The 21,610-nt window shown below is 40.3% G+C and overlaps 1 protein-coding gene across 1 annotated transcript in view; it reads left to right on the top strand.

The window, feature by feature from the left end:
• Positions 1–21,610, top strand: part of LOC124594208 (chymotrypsin-like) — a 57,445-nt gene that overhangs the window by 25,434 nt on the left and 10,401 nt on the right. Inside the window, exons 3-4 of the mRNA XM_047132568.1 lie at positions 2,462–2,560; positions 12,794–12,903. Of these exons, the coding sequence (XP_046988524.1) occupies positions 2,462–2,560; positions 12,794–12,903 (209 nt within the window). The remainder of the gene's footprint in view (positions 1–2,461; positions 2,561–12,793; positions 12,904–21,610) is intronic.

The following is a 21,610-nucleotide window of genomic DNA, read 5'->3' as shown; positions in this document are numbered from 1 at the left end:
TGAAACTCATGCCAAATTGTTGTGTGGATAAAAGCCAGTACATTAAATATTTTAGTTATGATGAACCTTTTATAATGTGCTGATTTTTATCCATATTATAATTTGGTGTTAAAAAAGTAAAATGAACACGTTTCACAATAAAAAGATTTTTAAGAGAAGTTGATAGCAAATTCTGTCAAAACCGGTTGTCTTAAATAAAGAAATGTTTTATGCGATCTAGGCTGTTGAATGTTTTTTACTGAGTGTCTGAGATGTGTTACAGAAAGCTGTTAAAATTACGTTGACTGAGAAGATAAGGATGGGTGAGGAAAGAAAACACTGCAAAAACAATGACTAGAAGACAGGACAGGATGACAAGACCTGTATTCTGACATGAGGGAATAATCTCCATGGCAGTAGAAGGTCTTGCAGAGGGAAACAGTATAGAGGAAGACAGGTATTGGAAAATAACCAGCACAGGAACTGAGGAGAGTAGTTGTTACTTTGAGCTGAAGAGGTTATCATAGGAGAGAAGGCGCAGTGGACTGAATCGAATTAATTAGAAGACGGATGAACCCAGAAAAAAAGATTATTAGGTGTCCTGTACTTTCGCCAAGACCTCATCATTTCCAGATTGAGACAGTGATTTGGGGATTTTTCTGTGCGCCACTCCCACCTCCCAAGGTCACAGACGTTCACTTTATTGAGTGTGCCTGGGACGCCATCTACTTTCTTGCTCCCACTTTACACACAACTGGCACGGGTCACCGTGTGTTGTGGACTATGGTTCAGCGATCAGGAATCAGCACGGCTCCTTTAAGCTTTCGGAGTTTCGTGGGGTTCCTGCTACAATGTGTCAACCCCGTCATTAGGTCATCAAGGCAGAATAATGTACTACACGTTACTAGATAGGTGTCTCTAATTCTGCCAGTTATGACTCTATAAAATACTTTAGCGTTAAAGAGGCTTCATGATCTCTCGTGCAAAGTTTATTGCTGGTAGACAACTATATTTATTACAGTAGCCAACCACACTCGTTCAGATCTTGCGCCCAGCCAGTTACACGCTGTCGCTTTCTAATCTTTAACATTTACATGGCTTGCTCTGTTCCGGATGTTTTGTGAATTTTATATAATTTGCGAACTTATGTCGTCGCATTCAAATAATACAGTTTGATTACAACCATCGTTTACGTCTTTGTCCTTCATTGTATATTCACATATGACTTGCTAGACTCAATAAAATCGCTCTTTCGCCGGCTCTGTTTCTTCAAGCATCATGATGTGAATTAGTTACTTGATCCATAGGTTACTTTGTAGGATATATCGTAATAACGAGTACTGACTCAGTTTACAGAATTGCAATTGGATAACTGCATGCTAAACATTTGCATATAAGTTCACAGAACGGAAAACAAGTTCTGATTTAACAACACATGTATTGTGTAACATTTTTGGACAAAATAAGGTATAAGTTTACCAATGAAAATTGTTATATGAAACAGCTATTGCCCACAAGGAAATACTTGCCTACTTTCCAATTTAGCTTTATTAGACGTTTAATGTCATATGGTAAGTGATAAAAGCTTTTGGCAGCAGCATTATTGACCACTTTCCGAGCTAGCATCAATTCTAATGAAGATTAATGAATGCGTTATTCTTTTCCAATATTCTAGTTATGAATGTCATTATTCCTTCTAAATTATGGTTGATTATCTACGAGGAAAAATTACCCCTAGAAACAATTGCATATGTCGTTACCGATAGAAAATAAGCAAAATATGGTAACTTTTTTTATTACGATAACATGAAGCGCCAATGTGGCTAAACTGATTTTTTACGAAGCCTTAAAATGTGTTTTTTCCTATCTAAATTCTCGTGGCAACGTACACTTGGAGTTTTAGAACTGCCTTGCTACTAATTCCTGTTTGAGCTTTAAATTTATAACTTTGACACGCAGAATTGAATATGCTACATTTTCTTAAAATGTAAAAGATGTCGTTTGCAGAAACATATTGTTTACAATTTGCTCTTATGCTCCATGTCAGTCGGAATTAATTATAATGCTTGTGTCATATATCAAAGGTACTAATTCTGCTTTATGTGTATTAAGTGGAAGATCATTAACACTCTCTATATGAGAAATGAGGGAGGACACAGTACTGAAGCTTGTAGAATACCATTAATGACTTTCACCAAGTCAGAAAAAAATTCTCATTCTACAGAAAATGGATTACCATATACAAATTTCTGCGTTCTTTTTTTAAAAATGACTTAAGTCATCTGCTAACAATACCGTTAAATCCAATAAATCTCAGTTTTTATAACGAAATGTTGTGATTTGCACAGTCAACTGCTTAGATAGGTGACACATAATGTCAGCTGATATTGTTTTGTTATTTACTTTTGAGTGAAATCAGGTATAGAGTACACACAAATACAACTTACAAAAATGTCGCTCTTGTTTCTGAATTTTGTTGCAGAATACATCAAGCCAGCCGTTCTGCCCCGCTACTCGGACGTGGATAGTAGTCTCGAAGGATCAGAAAACACCGTTTGTGGATGGGGATCGCAAACAACAGGTCAGCCTTAAAACACACTAGGAACCACGGTATATTTTCAAGGTATTAAATGCATGTCCCCTTCAGTGTGGTGGTAACAAAGATGTTCTTCACACATCTGACGGAGCGAGGTGGCGAAGTGGGGAACACACTGATCTCGCACTCGAAAGGATAATGTTTCAAGTCCACGTAAGACCAGTAATATTTAGATTTTCTCTGCTTTCCTAAATCGCTTAATATAAATGCCGGCATGCTTCCTTTGAAAGAATACGACTGATTTCCTTCCCCAGCCTCACATAATCTGAGCTATTGCTCCTTCTCTTATGACGTCACTGTTGAAGGGACATTAAACCCTCTTCCTTCCTTTTTTAAGACACTGGATACGTTGTCATAGTTAACGCTTTTCATGTGTAGTAAGGTACTACACAATACTTTCAATTGTATATTTCCACTAGCCTTTTCCCTGCAGCTTGACCCATTTGACACATGTGTTAAAATCACCTCCTCCTCCCCTTTTCTGCGTCCATCACTTCCTCACTCTCTCTGTCCACCTCATCCTGACACTTCTATCCATTTATCTCCGTGTCCCTACTCTCCCTGTCTCTTCATCTGCTCTTCCGCTTCTCTTTGTCCGTTTCCTCAACCCTTCTCTCTGTCCACCCTTCCCCTACCCATCCCAACCTGTCTCCAGCTATGCTCATCCGTGCATGTAGCCCCTACAATATAGTTCAATAAAGCAGGCTATACTACTCTGATAACATGCCTGCCATGCAGGGCAGTTTACATGTCAGGGGACTAAAAATCATTTACTTGTGCTTGATGTACAGGTCGCCATGCAATGAAGGTCGATAGAGCAGGCTGATAATACTCCAACACAACATGTCTGTCATGCAGCGCAACATACATGTTGGGGACTGGAAGACATTTCTTGTCTCTGGGATGTAGGCTGCCCTGCAAAGCATGTTGACTTGGAGGACTGATGATGTTCTCAGACAACATGCTTGTTGTGCAGAGCAATCAATACGCCAGGGGCTGGAAAAAACATAAGCTAGGATGTTATAAACTCCACAGTGCTGATACTTGTGAAGTCTATTGTTCTGTGTGAAGTCTGGTTGAAAGCAATCTAGTAGTACTGCTTTATACGTAATATTCATAAAAGGTTCTAGAAATGAAGATTTTGGGCACTAATTATTGTTCATTCTTCGTAGTTAACTCAATATGTTATGTCATTTAAGGTATTACTAATCAATAGAGGTTTATGACTTGTGAAGTACTCCAACCATGTCGTAAACCTTGGGATGTACACTCTATCGCACAATTTTGTGGGCACTGTAGCTACTGTCACATTTTGTTGTGGTCTTTAGTCCATACACATTAGTCTTCCACGAGCGAGCCTCTTCATTTATGCGCAGCTACTGCAACCTACATCCATTTGAACCTGCTTACTGTATTCATGCCAAGGTCTCCCTCTGCAATTTGGCTATTTCTTGATGCCTCAGGATGTGTTTATCGAACGACCCTTTAATTTAGCTGTGATACAAATTTCTTTTTCCCAGTTTGATTCAGTACTTCCTCATTAGTTATTCGATCCACCCATCTAAAATGTCAACATTGTTCTGTAATACCGACACTTCAAAAGTTTCTGCTCTCTTCTTGCCTAAACTATCGTCAACACTCCAGAAAGAAACCTTCAGAAAAACATCTTAACACCTGTACTCTTATTGTATGTTAATTCATACCTCTGTTATGGAAATCCTCTACTTACTATTCACAGTCTTCAGTTTCTGTCCTCTCTACTTCGTCTGTCTTCAGTTACTTTGCTGCACAGATAGCAAATTTCGTTTACTACTTTCAGTGTCTCTTATTAATGTAATCCCTCCGCATTGCCAGATTTAATTGTACTACATTCTATTACCCTTGTTTCACTTCTGTCGATGTTCATCTTATAATCTCTTTTCAAGGTGCTATCCACTCTGTTTTGTTGCTTCCAGGTCATTTGCTACCTCTGACAGAATTACAATGCCACTGACACACCTGAAAGCTTCGATTTCTTCTACCTGAGTTATAATGCCCTCAATCAACAGCATAACAAAACTAATGATCATATTTCTTCATACCCCAGCATATAACCAGTACCAGCCAATACCTTCTTTATCACCTCATCCATCGCTATATTAAAAAGAAGCTGGCTCAAAGAGTCACATTGTCTAATACTGCCAGGAACTGGTATACAGCTAGTTAACCTGGAATTAATTTTCGCCTGGACTTAGTTGATAGAATAAATGTCTTCAGTTGTTTTTATTAAATTAGGAGAAACACTTCGATTATAGAGCAGGTTTGCCACATATTAAAAGCCTTCTGTAAATCAAAAAATCAAAAGATAGCTTTGTCTGTTGTAGTCAGTGGACTTCTGTACAATATTGTATCTGTGTATGACTTGGCGTATGTAGAACCTTATTGCTCCTCTACAAGGGTTGTAATTTTTTATTTCATTTAGTGAAATTTTAGTTAAGGGTTTAAGAGACCCTGTAGATGGGCAGGTCTTTCTTATATACCTGATTAAACAAGCCTTCAATCTCTTCATTATTTGTGGAGCTAGGTGGCATATAAACAAGTATTACTCAGGTGGTGTTGGCTTCATGTCTATCTTGGCTATGATAATGCTTTCGCTACTCTGTTCATAGTAGCTTAAATGCATTCCTGTTTTCTTAGTCATCATCAGACCTACTTTTACACTGCCTCTATTTGATTTTGTGTTTGCAGCCCTGTATTCAAATAACTGGAGGTCACTTTCTTCTTGCTACCACTCTTCACTAATTCCCACAATATCTAATTCCAACCTACTCATTTCCCTTTATGATTTCACTAATCTCCCCACCCAATTAAAGGGTTCAGCAAACCACATCCTCCTGAATTGGCCCCATCTGGATATAAGGGGGGGGACTATTTCACCTCTGGAAAATTTTACCCAAGAGAAAGCCAACATCATGAAGCTGTATGAAACCATGCAGCAGAGATGTATGCCCTCAGACAAAATAATGACTGTTACTTCCCCTTGCTTTCAGCCATTTGCACCATCAGCACAGCAAGACTATATTAGCTAATGTTACACTGCCAGATCAGTCAATCATCTAGACAATCATCCATTCAGTGATGAATCTCTTCAGGAACCATGTTAGTCTGTCCTCTCCCCATGCAACCCTCGTTGCTGTTGTTGCTCCTACAGTACAGCTACAGTGCAGCTATTTGTATCATCGAGGCTCACAAGCCACCCCACGTCGACAAGCTCCATGGTTCATCTGGGTGTACTGAACCATACATTAAATACACTCGTACATATGGTTCAAATGGCTCTGAGCACTATGGGACTTAACATCTATGGCCATCAGTCCCCTAGAACTTAGAACTACTTAAACCTAACTAACCTAAGGACATCACACAACACCCAGTCATCACGAGGCAGAGAAAATCCCTGACCCCGCCGGGAATCGAACCTGGGAACCCGGGCGCGGGAAACGATAATGCTACCACACGACCACGGGCTGCGGACCGTACATATGTGAAACTGTTTTTTCCTCCAAGCAGCAACGCAAATTCCATAAACGTGTTTCAGAAATCTTTTCAATTTTATCCAAATTTTACAATTATCACTCAACTCTTAACCTCCCAGTAACCATTATGATGTGGAATGTTCAAGTGCATAAGAAATGCACACATGAATGAAGGCTTTTTTTTAAGATTCAAAATTTTGTTACCTTGCCCTTAAATGACACAAAATACATATATTATACCTATACATTTATTTATTCCTATTCAGAAATTCATCTATGGTATAAAAGGAGTTGTCATGGAGATATAATGTAAATTTATTTTTGTAACTGTTACTGCCATCTGTCAGACATTTTGTTTCATCTGGTAATTTATCGAAAGTTTTACAGCAGCATCTTTTATCCCTTTCTGAGCCAAAGATAGGTTAAGTAGAGGATAGTGTAAGTCTTTCTTTCTTCTGGTATTATAATCATGAATGTCACTGTTGTTTTTAAACTTTTCCACATTGTTGTGAACAAATTTCATTATTGAGTAAATGTATTGTGAGGCTGTTGTAAGAATTCCTAACCATTTAAAGAGATGCCTACAAGATGTGCGACTATGAACCCCACACATTATTCTAACCACTTTCTTTTGGGCAGTGATTACATTTTGTCCAAGTGTTGAGTTACTTCAAAATATTATTCCATATGAGATCAGAGATTAAAAGTATGCAATGTATGTTAGCTTGCTAATTTATATATCCTCAAAATTAACAGTTATTCTGATTGCAAAAGTTGCTCATTCTAGTCACTTTAAGAGATCCAAAATATGAATTTTCGAATGAAGATTCTCATCTATATGTACACCCAAAAACTTAATATGCTCTACCCTGGCTATGACTTCCATTGATGTGTTATACTTATTGAAGGAACTTCACTCTCTGCAGAAGAAAATTGGATGCACCATGTTTTTTCAAAGCTCAGAGCAAGCCCATTCGCAGGAAACCAATAAGCAACTTTTTCAAAGACATTATTTGTAGTATTTTCTAATGGAGTTTCTTTCACTGGAATAATAATGATACTTATATCATCAGCAAAGTGTCAGTTTGGCTTTTTGTTTCAGATAAGAAGGGACCTCATTCACGATTATCAAGAAGAGAAGGGGACCCATGGTCAAATCCTGTGGAATACCTAATATAACTTTACCTCAATTAGATGAAATGGGAAACTTCCTTAAATCACTTAAACCATATAAAGAAACTTTTTGCTTCCTATTCTGTAGATATGACTTAAACCACTCATATGCCTACCATTTATACCACAGAATTGTTATATCTGTACATAATGTCATGGTTCACACAATCAAACACTTTGGATAAGTCACAGAAAATTCCTATTGGTGACATTTTACTATTTAAAGACTCTATTATGTGGGCAGTGAAACTGTATATTGCTGTCTCAGTGGAACAGCATTTTTGAAATCCAAACAGTGATTCATTAAGTATCCCATTACTGCTGAGATCGCTAAGCACTCTTGAGTACATTACTTTCTCGACAATATATGAAAATTCTGTGAGCAATGATGTTGGCCAGTAATTATTGACATCTATGGTGTCCCCTTTTTTGTAGATAGTCTTGACAATGGCATATTTTAACCTCTCTGGGAAAATACGTTGCGTTAGTGATGCATTACAGATGTGACTCAGAACATCGGCTGCAACTGCTCCACCTTGTTTTCATATCTTGTTAGAGATGTCATCTACTCCAATAGGAAATTTATTTTTCAAAGATTTAATGATTTTCCTTATTTCACAAGAGGTTGTTAGATGAAAATTAATCTGACTAGGATTTCTCAAAACTGACTCTGCCATGTACTGCACGGCTTTTTCTTTTTTCACCTACACTTAAGAAATGATTGTTAAATACATTAGCTACTTGTGTATTCTTCGTTAAGATCGTCTCATTCTCTATAATAGTAATACTATCTACCCCAGTGATTACTTTTCCTGTCTCTCTTTTTACAACATTCCATAGTGACTTGATTTTATTGCCCGAATTGTTAATTTTTTTTGATTTTCTGACTACTTTTCTCAGTATATTACAATAATTTTTATAGTGTAAAATTTCTTTAGGGTCTTTTCTAATTCTTGCTGCCTCATACAATTTTCTTTTCCTTTCTGGAGACACTTCAATACATGTAGTGGTCCAAGGTTTCTTTGAAAACTGTTTGGTGCTACATTTAGTAATTTCTTTGGGGCAACAGTGCTCAAAACGGGATCTAAATTTATCACTTAATATGTTGCATTTATCACTGGCATTTGGTTCATTATATACATCTCCCCAGTTAACATTTCTTAAACTTTCTCTGAAGTGTCCAGCCTTACTTTTAATCAATGGTTTCTGAACAGTGATGACCAGCTTGTAATATTGGCTCTATAATTCTGCCTGTATGTAAATTTTTCTATTGAAATAGAATATGATGTCTCACCATATGTTCCCAAGATGCGAAATGTGCTGTTTGATAAGCTAAATCCTACACAATAATTCTGTGAACTGTTTCCAAAACTTTCGTATTCCGTGAAACACAACATCTGTATATGTCATTCAACTGACAAATTTTTTTCATACACAGCTACAGTAAACTTCAAGCAATATTCAGTGATTCCTGAAGTTCCTCTTCAATAGATGTAGTTTCATTACCTTGCCAATTATTGCTTACCACTTTCTAAGCTAGCCAGGAAACTAATCAGTCTACTAATTCATTCTGGTCATTCTGGTTATATGTTGATGCTTCAATGGACAGCATCTTTCAACTGAGAACGTCAAGTTCATTTTATTTCTCTCCATGCCAATATATTACCAAGCCAATACGTATGTCATCATCTCTCAACAAATAGAGGTCACTTTCAACTACTGCAACTCTCACATACAGTATTTACAGCTTTGTTGGAACTTACTGGTCGGAGGAGAGATAGTTTTGCTTGTGGGGATTGTTACCTCTAAAAGTTTTAACATAATTTTGAAGAACTCGTGTAACTCTTTTTGCCGGGTTTAATTTTAAACAATATATTACATATATTACATGATACACTCATTCCCGGGTATCTTACATTGTGAATTATGGAATCGTCCCCATCAATATGTATCAACAGTCATCCACACTTTTGATGCCTGATCCAATCTGCTGCTGTATTCAATATAGCACATTTTAACTGTTGGTTTACTGAATAATGATGCTGACAGCCTAATTCTTACCTATGCTATGGTTTTCTTTCACAACTCTACTTCACTTTCCTCAATATTATCACCATCATCATCCAAGGTCTCTGCCATCTGTCATAAATATCTGGTTTTCTTTGATCTTAACATCTTCATCTTGGCCTTTCTTCTTCTTTCTGCCGTCCTTAAATCAATTTCTGTAGCGGTTGAGAAATGGATTCGACGAGAAATTGAAGTGCATGCTTCTTGAATCGCATATTCAAACACATTATAGCTTCAGGTGTTTTAGCATGACCAGTAAGAGCTAATTCGTGTGCAGGAGGACAGTCAAATTTCCTTCCTAAGCTTTGGTCTAATTCCCTTCCACTCTTTAATCTGGTTTATAGTGTCCTAGAAGAAATTTTCAGCAGCCTTTCTAACTGATAAACCTTCGCCAACAGCTTGTTTTGCTTTTTTCAAACCCTTTGTAGTCCATTTTGCTTTTTTATGTCTTCTAATACATTGTCTAACCTTCGTAATACTGTTTTATGTGAGAGTAGTGATCAATTTACAGGATGACTGCCATTATCCCCTGGATCCCATTGGATGGGGATATGATGGTCGGTTTACAGAACTCGTGTAACTCTTTTTGCCGGGTTTAATTTTAAACAATATATTACATATATTACATGATACACTCATTCCCGGGTATCTTACATTGTGAATTATGGAATCGTCCCCATCAATATGTATCAACAGTCATCCACACTTTTGATGCCTGATCCAATCTGCTGCTGTATTCAATATAGCACATTTTAACTGTTGGTTTACTGAATAATGATGCTGACAGCCTAATTCTTACCTATGCTATGGTTTTCTTTCACAACTCTACTTCACTTACTTTTCACATTACTTTTCAGTCATGGTAACTACCATTACTCTGAACACATGATTTTGCTCAACAATTAAAAAATAATGTTGTTAAAATCCTTAAAAAACAACTGATCATACAAAGTGTGGTCTTAATTGATGGTGTGTGATCATTAGTATACCACCTGAAGCAGTGATCCGTACTGTGATATTGTTTACAACGAACAAAAAAGTGGTTCAAATGGCTCTGAGAACTATGGGACTTAACTGCTGTGGCCATCAGGCCCCTAGAACTTAGAACTACTTAAACCTAACTAACCTAAGGACATCACACACATCGAACCTGCGATCGTAGCGGTCACGCGGTTCCAGACTGTAGCGCCTAGAACCGCTCGGCCACTCCGGCCGGCTACAACGAAAGCTCTGCCTTGCTCAAATCCAAACAAAAACTGACAAAATGACTGGTACCATGCCTTTTAAGTTAAGAAGGCTGCTGAGCTGCACTCACCATTCTGAATGATGATCAGATGACAGGGTGAACACCATACCCCAGATAGAGCTGGGTGTGGCTATGACTGTTTAGAGATGTTACTAAACCCGCCCAAAGATGTAAACAACCATGCATGAGCAGCGCCTATTAGACGGAGAGGGTCTGACAGCCGATTAGTTCCAGTCATTCCACCAGGGAGGAGGTACACTGCTCGTGTTGTCTGTAGTTCAACCATGCCTAGACAGTCAACACCGCGGTTCGATCGCGTCCGCATTGTTACTGTGTGCCAGGAAGTGCTCTCAACAAGAGAAGTGTCCAGGCGTCTCGGAGTGAACCAAAGCGATGTTGTTCGGACATGGAGGAGATACAGAGAGACAGGAACTGTCGATGACATGCCTCACTCAGGCCGCCCAAGGGCTACTACTGCAGTGGATGACCGCTACCTACGGATTATGGCGCGGAGGAACCCTGACAGCAACCCCACCATGTTGAATAATGCGTTTCGTGCAACCGTTACGACTCAAACTGTGCGCAATAGGCTGCATAATGCGCAACTTCACTCCCGACGTCCATGGCGAGGTCCATCTTTGCAACCAAGACACCGTGCAGCGCGGTACAGATGGGCGCAACAACATACCGCTCTGGACTGGTATCACGTTCTCTTCACCCACGAGCGCTTCATATGCCTTCAACCACATAATCGTTGGAGACGTGTTTGGAGGCAACCTGGTCAGGCTGCTCATAAGCCACAGATCACGCCAATAATGCCAAACGACGCCTCTCTTGATGTAAGGAGCGTAAACATTGGACGATTTAACAGTGGGAAAAACGTTGTGTGGAGTGACGAATCACGGTACACAATATGGCGATCCGATGGCAGGGTGTGGGTATGGCGAATGCCTGGTGACTGTCATTTGGCAGCGTGTGTAGTGCCAACAGTAAACTTCGGAGGTGGTAGTGTTATGGTGTGGTCGTGTTTGTCATTGAGGGGGCTTGCACCCCTTGTTGTTTTGTGTGGCACTATCACAACACAGGCCTACATGTTTTAAGCACTTTCCTGTTTCCCACTGTTAAGAGCAATTCGGGGATGGCGGCTGCATCTTTCAGCACATCACATGTTCATAATACACGGCCTGTGGCGGAGCGGTTACACGACAATAACGTCCCTGTAATGGACTGGCCTGCACAGAGTTCTGACTTGAATCCTATAGAACACCTTTGGTATGTCTTGGAACGCCGACTGCGTGCGAGGCCTCACCGACCGACATCGATACCTCTCCTCAGTGTAGCACTCCGTGAAGAATGGCCTGCCGTTCCCCAAGAAATGTTTTAGCACCTGACGGAACGTATGGCTGCGAGAGTGGAAGCTGTCATCAAGGCTAAGGGTGGGCCAATGTCATATTGAATTCCAGGATTACCGATGGAGGGCGACACGAACTTCTAAGTCATTGTCAGCCAGGTGTCCGGATACTTTTGATCACTTAGTTTAATCAATTGGAAACCTTCCAGTTTCTCCAGGTCTCCTCCACATGTACAGCCTCTTCTCACGATTCTTAAAACCAATCATCTTTCATGATTCTTAAACCAGTTACTTCTCATGAGTCAAGAGAACAATGAATTACATGATACTCTCATTCCTGGGCATCTTACATTGTGAATTATGGAATTGTTCCCATCAATATCAATCACCGGCCATCTACACTTTTGATGTCGGATCCCATCTGACGCCGTATTCGGTATCACACATTTTAACTAACGGTTTAGTGAAAAATGATGCTGCCAGTCTACCTCTTGTCTCTACTATAGTTTTCTTTCACAATTACACGTCATCTTCCTCAGTATCATCATCATCAGACAGGTGGGAAGTTATACCACCTGTGTGTGTGTGTGTGTGTGTGTGTGTGTGTGTGTGTGTGTGTGTCTGTGTCTGTGTGTGTGTGTGTCTGTGTGTGTGTGTGTGTGTGTGTGTGTGTGTGTGTGTGAACATGTGAGAAATTTTTAAATTACCCACAACATTTCACCCGCATCTAGGCTACTTGCAAGTGTGACTTCATTCCCCTTAGTACTTTCCGAGGTCGTTTAAGTGCGGATTGAGCCAAAACATACATAGCTATACTCCTTTTTAAAAATTCGAAGATTTGTGAAGATGATACGTGGTTTTCCCAGGTGGTGCAGGCTCGCAGACGCTGTGGTATGCATACTTCGATTCCGTGACGCTTTGCAGCCCTGCATGGTCGTACTGTGGTGTCGGCCGCTACGGAGAGGCACTCTGTTCAGTAAGTAACGAAAAGCTTATGGCGTGCCAAATAATTTCTGTGATGCACCTTTATGGAAATTACAAATAGCACACCTACACATTAAAGAAAATAACATAAGAAAAAATTGAATACTACGAGTCAGATACTACTCTCATTTCAGTTACTGTAATTTCCAGCAGAAACCAAATAAGTCATGATTTCATATCTCAAGAATGTGGATATGGAAGAGACACCACTGTGGTGTCACCGCAACATGAGAAGCCAAGTCATAAACGGTGTGTCCATAGTTAAATCTGCTACATTTATCATGTCATGGGTGTTTTCAGTTCAAGAATTACCTTGGTCTACTTTAATGTGTTATGTATGCTGGCACAAGGACAAAACCCGGAAATGGATTGCGTGTTTTTCATTCCGCGTATGATCTCCACATGTGTTATACTTGTGCCTTTTCCAAGCAAGACTCTGATGAATACTTATAGGTACCCAATCAAACGTTACTGCCCAAATATACATGCTGTAAGAGTAATTAATTGTTGGTGTTATGCTGCCTGATAATGTCTAATCGAAAGGAATTAGCCAAACGTTAAAGAGTTTATTTTAAATATTTAAAGAAATCTGTGCTGGAAATTTATTTTTTTAATTCTTTTAAGAAAATTATAGCGATTGTGATCCCATGCAGAGGAGCGGATGTAGAACTGCCTGCATCAGCAATTGGGCACTGTCTACTGGTGGTGCTAATTCTATAGTACAGATTCCCATCAGTCATAAACCTCAAAAGCCTCACATTGTAAAGGGCACATCGTACACTTCTGCCAGTACCTCGTCTCCTACCTTCCAAACTTTACAGAAGCTCTCCTGCGAACCTTTCAAAGCTAGCACTCCTGAAAGAAAGGATATTGCAGACACATGGCTTAGCCACAGCCTTGGGAATGTTTCCAGAATGAGATTTTCACTCAGCAGCGGAGTGTGCGCTGATATGAAACTTCCTGGCACATTAAAACTGTGTGCTGGACCGAGACTCGAACTCGGGACCTTTGCCTCTCGCGGGCAAGTTCTCTACCATCTGAGCTACCCAGGCACGACTTCAGGCCCCGCCCTCACAGCTTTACTTCTGCCAGTACCTCGTCTCCTACCTTCCAAACTTTACAGAAGCTCTCCTGCGAACCTTGCAGAACTAACACTCCTGAATGAAAGGATATTGCGGAGAAATGGCTTAGCCACAGCCTTGGGAATGTTTCCAGAATGAGATTTTCACTCTGCAGCGGAGTGTCCGCTGATATGAAACTTCCTGGCAGACTAAAACTTTGTGCCAGACCGAGACTCGAACTCGGGACCTTTACCTTTCGCGGGCAAGTGTTCTACCATCTGAGCTACCCAAGCACGACTCACGCCCCGTCCTCACAGCTTTACTTCTGCCAGTACCTCGTCTCCTGCTTTCCAAGCCATGTCTCCGCAATATCCTTTCTTTCAGGACTGCCAGTTCTGCAAGGTTCGCAGGAGAGATTCTGTAAAGTTTGGAAGGTAGGAGACGAGGTACTGGCAGAAGTAAAGCTGTGAGGACGGGGCCTGAGTCGTGATTGGGTAGCTCAGATGGTAGAACACTTGCCCGCGAGAGGCAAAGGTCCCGAGTTCGACTCTCGGTCCGGAACACAGTTTTAATCTGCCAGGAAGTTTCGTAAACAGTATCTATCACATCAAGGAACCACTGTCCTTACTCCAAACACTCAGTTGTCAGTTTAATTTTCAGCAACTTTTGGGGGTGCAGTGTTTCAAATTTTTCTCGTCTCTTCACTTTCAAAGATAGGTCTTTGATTGTTGATCGGATGTTAAGTTCTTCAAGACGAAGCACAAATTCAGACTAAACTAAAACGCAGCAGGAAATTGTCCACTGTGTCAAAGTCTGTGCAACCTTTTATGATCTGACGGGACCTCTGAGCCTCACGAATTTTTTTAAAGACGAGCATAAACTATTCTTTTTCGTTAGGAACCTGTCAGTACTGTTGCGCCTCGTTTATTCTGAGTTTGATACGTTATTGACATATCGCAGAACTTTTACGCATGATTATCTGTGTATCCGGAGCAATGTGAAACTCCTCACTTGCAATGTTTGCACCATTCTGTTGCGTGTTGTTGGATTTGGGTCATTCTCTGCTTCGTTTTGAGCGTTTTCTGTCATAATCTGTCCCTCATATTTTTTCCATAATTCCGCGAAAAATTTATTTATGATAATAACTGTTTATAAGCGCAATATATTGATAATTTTTAGAAAATTATCGTATAAAATATTTCGTATTTGCAAGTCCTGTCAAATCTATAGCTTCATGTATTTGCATGACAAAAAATTGAAAGAAAATTGGAAAATAAGGAAACAATGGAGTTACTCTAGGAGATTTTCATGTCTGGTATTGATAAACCAATTTTGGTAAGCAGGTATCCTGAATGAAAACGTGTTCTTGAATACTTAATGAAACTATATGGTTTCAGAGACCTTTTAAGTCTCAAATATTTATTATGTATGTATGCAGTCTGAAGTGACGAATGAAAATTTGTACCAAGGTTGGGATTCGAAATTGTGTCTTCTGCTCACTAGGCAGATGCACCAACCTCTACGCCACCGTGGCACAGTGGGTTTAGACAACTGTACAGACTACTCTAGCACACCTCCCTCCTCAGTCCAAACTCCCCTTCATGCCTCAGCCCACTTGATTTTTCCCCCTAAACCCGAACAGCATTGCAGAGGCTCTCCAGTGTATTGGAACAGTACCTCCGCATTCATTTGATTGGGGCACCTCTGCCTGCAGGATCCCCATTTCGTTCGATGCTGAGATGATATTCCAATACAGTGGAGAGCCTTTGGAATGCTGTTCGAGTTTAGGGGGGGGGGGGGAGATATCAAGTGATCTGAGGCGTGAATTAGAATTTGGATTGAGGAGAGAGATGTGCTAGGCTAGTCCATGCAGTTGTGCAAAGGCACTGTGCCGGGGTGTCGTTGTGGTTAGTGCATCTACCTAGTGGGCAGAAGACCTGGGTTCGAATTCCGGCCTTGGTATTTAACGAGTCTTAGAACATACATCGGATAGAGAGATTAGAGACCTTAGGAGGAGGAGCAGGAGGAGGAGTGTTCATTGCAGTAGATAAAATATTGTCACTATTGAGGTGCGACAGTGAATTTACCTGGTCGCGTGTAACAGGTGTAGGTGAAACCAAGTCAATGGCTGGATATGTTTAGCGGCCACCCCATTTCGCTGCGACAGTTCTAAAGTTACTCAAAGAAAGTCTGCGATGAATAGCGCGTAAATTCCCAGATCACGCAGCACCAGTTGGAGGCGGCTGTAACCTACCCCAGCCATGTATAGGCTGGGGTACAGACAGACAGTCGTTCGAAATACTTTTGAGCACGTTTTCTGTTAACTGTCTTGAGCGCCTAGCTCGGCAGTCCACACGCAATGGAAATACCTTAGACCTTGTAGCTACAAATAGGCCGGACCTTATAGACAAAGACAGCACAGAAACGGGGATTAGCGATCATGATGTGAACTTAGTAACTACTGTTATGAAAGTTAATAAATCAGTCAAGAAGGCTAAGAAAGTGTTTCTGCTAGAGAGAGCATACAATCAGTTGTTAGTAGCTCTCTTTCAGAGTGAATTGACGTCACTTAGTTCCATTAAGATGGAGTTAGAGAGATTATGGGCCAAGTTCAAGCAGATTGTAAATCGTTGTGAGAAGGGTTATGTGCCGAGTAAGTGGATAAAGGATGGAAAGGATCCACCATGGTTTAATAACGAAATTCGGAAGATGCTGAGGAAGAAGAAGCTTTTGGACTCTCGGTTCAAAATAGAACAAGAATGACGATAAGCAATAGTTAGTAGAGATTCCTACGCCTGTGAAAAGATCTATGCGTGAAGCGTGCAGCAACTACCACCATCGTACCTCAGCAAAAGATCTGACAGAGAACCCTAGAAAATTCTGGTTCAATGTAAAATCGCTGAACAGGCGTAAGGCTTCCATTCAGCTCCTTGTTGACCAACCAGATGTAGCAGTTGAAGACAGCAAAACGAAAGCCGAAGTTTTAAATTTCGCGTTCAGGAAACCGTTCTCGCAGGAGAATCGCAAAAACATACCATCATTTGAGCATCGGGCAGACTCCAGTATGGACGATGTTCTAATAAGCATCCCTGGCGTAGAGTAACAACTGAAAGATTTGAAAGAAAATAAGTCACCATGTCCAGATGGGGTTTTACAAGGAGTATTCTACGGCATTGGCCCGTTACCTAGCTCGCATTTATCGCGAATCTCTCGACCACCATAAGGTCCCATGCGACTGAAAAAAGCGCACGTGACTCCTGTATATAAAAAGAGTAAAAGAACGGACCCAGAACTTCAGTTTGGGCAAATTTAGAGACCCGGTATTTGATGCTGACTGCCGAAACATTCTCCTGTCACCAACGTACATTGCGCGTGAGAAACACAAGGATAAGATTGCAGAAAATTTCTAGTTATTTTCCAGAAGCTGAACAAACGCAGTTAGAAGATGGCATTGATAACAAGAAATATCTCCCATTTATTTTGAGAACAAAAGAAGAGAGTTGTTTTCACTTTCAAATGAAATTCGAACCCAAAATCTTGGAACTCATTGCCAGATTTTATTACTAATAATGGAAAATGTAAAAACTATGCTGTTTGCAATAAAGAATAAAGAACTCATTAACAGTGTTCCCGATGTAAGATATTTTTACGTGTCAATGAGAGAGAAAATTGTTTTCATCAAAGCCAGTTCCCACAAAGTAATGTTTGTCGATAGCTGAATCATTATGTCCTGACTGGGCTCAGAAGTCACTCTTTGAAAAGAATGAAGTATAATAGCAATTTTCCTTCTGCTAAGGCAATTTCCAGCCTACCACAATGACATAGAAAAAGAGAATTGTCAACGCCAAAGAACATAAATTCAGGCCGTACTGAGTTAGAAAACCATCGAAAAAGGAAAACCAGGATGTCTGGACGTGGATTTGAAATCTGCTTTTCCCAAATATTTTCTCTTTTAGTTTTCCCAGTTTCCGCAGTACACTTCCGTAACTTAAGAACTTCAGGCGTACAGTTTTAGGATCATCTTTCTCAATTCTCCGTTAATATTTGAGACTAGAGAATTGTTGCTTTCTTTTCTGATTATCATCATTGTCTATCTACTTGGTTTCCTTCGTTTTGTGTATCTTTAAAGTTAACTCGGTGTTAACTAGGGTGTCTTCTCAGCTTCCCAGTGCTTGTATCTCACATTGCCTTCCATTCAGTTGGAAAGGCATATCATTTGCGATCATTGGAGTTGGTTGTATTTCGACTCTTGTGATGTGTTTCACAGTCCTCGAACACAAATGTTAAACAGTAGTGTGTTAAATACAGCCATTTTTTACATCTGACTTGAAACCAATTTGTCTTCACTAATTTTCTTCTTGTATTTTCCTTGTTCCCGTATGTTTTTTGTATGTAAGTATACTACAATATTTATGGTAGAAGTTGTACTTTATACCCCAGTTCTCCTTAGAATTATGAATATCTTCCGCCTCTTTTCATTACCGAAGGACCCATTAAAGTCACGAAAACCACAACGTTTTTTCTAAACTTATCATTATTTCGCTAAATATGAAGTCGCAAATTTCGGATTCTAAACGACCGTTCATCGAACACCACTTTAGTTTTTATTTCTAATACTAGTCAACAGTTTCGAAGTATGACGCTCTATATTGAATGCGTACATGTTTTCAAATTTATCTGGTGGTGATTTCGTTGCCTAATAATGCTTGCCCAGAAAACTGATTGTTTCATATATCGTAGACCTTGAATCTACATGCAGTTGCCTATATCTTCATCGGCTTTTAAGAGATAGACTATCGGAATTCGAGAATCTCATATTCGGAGAACAAGACAGCTGGAGCAGCGTGAGAATACCACATTATTTTGTTAGATTTCCCAACTTGCTGTTTTGCGTGACAGTGTGAGAGTCCCAGTATGCGTGCGGAATTCATTTTCTAATCTGCATTTTGTTTCATGCATCTAATAACTCACAACCACACTTGCACTCTTTTAGTTGTGCACCGGCGCTGATGAATCCGCTGTTGAGCGCCCTATACATGCCAACACCATACCAGATTGCGCAGCCCCTGTTTGAGTCACATACACGGGCGGAAAATGATAATTGTAAAGTAGCAAGTTTTCGGTATTGTAGAAACGTAAAACTTAGTTCATTTCTTCTTCAGACAATTAAAGACGAGGTAATTTTTTTTTGTTTTTTCGTTTTTTGGGACTGTATTACTTAGCAATTTTACGTAAACTAATAGCGGAAAGGGGATTAGTATAAAGAGATAGAGAGCGCCGGGTCATGTGAATCGAAATATGAAGCTGATTGGCTTCTGTGTTACTCGGACATTCACAGAAAAGGTCTCTCACGCGCTTTGTTACTGGGAGAAGAATTTCGCGCGGGAGTAGAGAGCAATCCGTGGTCTGTTCTTTTGACAGGAGGTCGTGTAGCACAGAGTTCCAGGCATTTTCGTTAAGATTGAGCTGTAGCAATTTTCCGGAAAAATTTGAGTAACCATTAAGTGTTCATGATCATTTGGCGATCTTGCTTTTTATATAGAAAGGTTTGAGACTTCCTTTCGAAGGATACATATTGCGCGTGGCTTGCCGAGAAGTGATGATCCGTGCAATTTTTAAGCGAGCGTTCAAAACTGCGAAACACGGTGTGTTTTACAAAATGACGAAAAGTGAGGTTATTTCAATATCAGGTTAGAGTTAATACCTTAAATTGGCTACTAGAGATAGTGTGTGTTCTGTTTGTGTGAAAGGATTAGTAAAAATGGAGCTTATTTTCATTCATCCATGTCTGTAACTGTATGCTAGGACGGACTTGGTGGAAAATCTGTGCACACAAATTAACAATACAGAACAGATTCTTCTTAAGCTATTTATAACCAGAAGAAGAGAAATTTGTTAACATCGAGTATAGATTTAAGTGTCAGGAAGTCGTTTCTGAAAGTATTTGTATGAAGTGTAGCCATGTATGGAAGTGAAACGTGGTCGATAAATAGTATAGACAAGAAGAGAATAAAAGATTTCGAGATGTGGTGCTACAGAAGAACGCTGAAGATTAGATGGGTAGATCACATAACTAATGAGGAGGTGTTGAATAGAATTGGAGAGAAGAGAAATTTGTGGCACAACTTGACCAGAAGAAGGGAACGGTTGCAGTAGGTACTGGGAGATGAAGAAGCTTGCACAGGATAGAGTAGCATGGAGAGCTGCATCAAACCAGTCTCTGGACTGAAGACCACAACAACAACAACAACATAGTAACATCAACGCATTTCAACAGTGTAATACAGTTGAAAGATTACCGTCAAACCTCCTTGCCTAGAGACGCCAGATGAAAGTTGATGTCGTCAAGCCCTGAATGAAAATTGCGCAACGGATAAGTGGGGAGGGGAGCTTGAGAGCGCTACCTAGAGAGCGTGCCCTTTCTGTATGATGCTGGGCTGGAGAGCTCACACGCTGATGTGTGGGTCCCTGCCTTCTATCTCTTTTATTTTAAATGAATTCCTTTAACTTGATTCCTACGTGATTTTTAGGGTATGTTAAAGATTGATGACAATTGATTACCTATTTATTTTAAACATTATCACTCGACTTTATAGCGATTGCAGCAATTGTTCCAATTTACAGATATTACAATTTTACAAGTTATAGCTCGGGTATATTACATACTAATTTGCACGCACATTTCTATGGGCAAGACGGAATTACGTTGGCCAAATGTATACCACCAAAGTCTCCCAATATTTTACATGGGACATCCACTGTGTGATGAGGATAACGGGCAAACTGGGGACCAGATACACTAACAGAGGGGGTCAAATTTCCGAAATTAAACGAGAAAATTCATTTCCTTACACAATCCGAAGCTGGAAATAAAATAATTAGTGCAAATATCCAAATACCTCTCTTCCACGCGTGAACATTGAGACAGACGCACTGAGGGCATGTCTGCTCACTTACCCGTCTTCTGTAACACTCCCAGAATATGGCGGACACCCAGAGGCCTTCCTGGGCCCCGGTGGAGGGGATGGTCGAACCACTTGGTCGTGACCAATCTCTCCACCCCAAATCTTATGACACTGGAACGTCTTTGACTTTTACCTGCCTGTGCTGTCCCTCTGATCCCCGACCCAGGAGTAAGGTTGGCACTACTATACTGCAGAACTACTTCCCAACTAAGATTTGGCCCCGCCTTATGGAAAGATGTGAGGAGGATTAGGAAAGTTCATGTGCAGATTCACATTCACGTACAAGAAATGCGTAATACACGACACATTTCTTTCCACCCGTCCACATGGGTTCTGTTGCACCCGCAGCCGGCCGCCTCGTGCATTAAAATTGGCGGCGGAGCCGCCTCTGTATTTCACGTTGCGAGCGAGCAGCGAAACCTGCTGCTTATGGAGCGGAAACGACTGTACCGTTTCACAGTAAATTAATGATGCGCATGGTTCAGCTATGTTGCACTATGCAGGTTACTGCTACAGGCGACTTGAACATGAATAAACTAGTTTATACTGCATATTTTCCGTCAATAACGAGTTATGGAATCATTTTCTATGGAAATTCGAGCCACAGGGATAGTATTTTCAGAATGAAGAAGCGTGTTATAAGAATTACGTCCTCCAGAGGCCTCTTAAAAAA

This window comes from Schistocerca americana, chromosome 2 (genome assembly GCF_021461395.2).
Source record: "Schistocerca americana isolate TAMUIC-IGC-003095 chromosome 2, iqSchAmer2.1, whole genome shotgun sequence".
Taxonomy (NCBI): Eukaryota; Metazoa; Arthropoda; class Insecta; order Orthoptera; family Acrididae; genus Schistocerca; species Schistocerca americana.
Note: the sequence above shows the minus strand (reverse complement) of the source record. Positions and strands in the feature narration are given on the sequence as shown.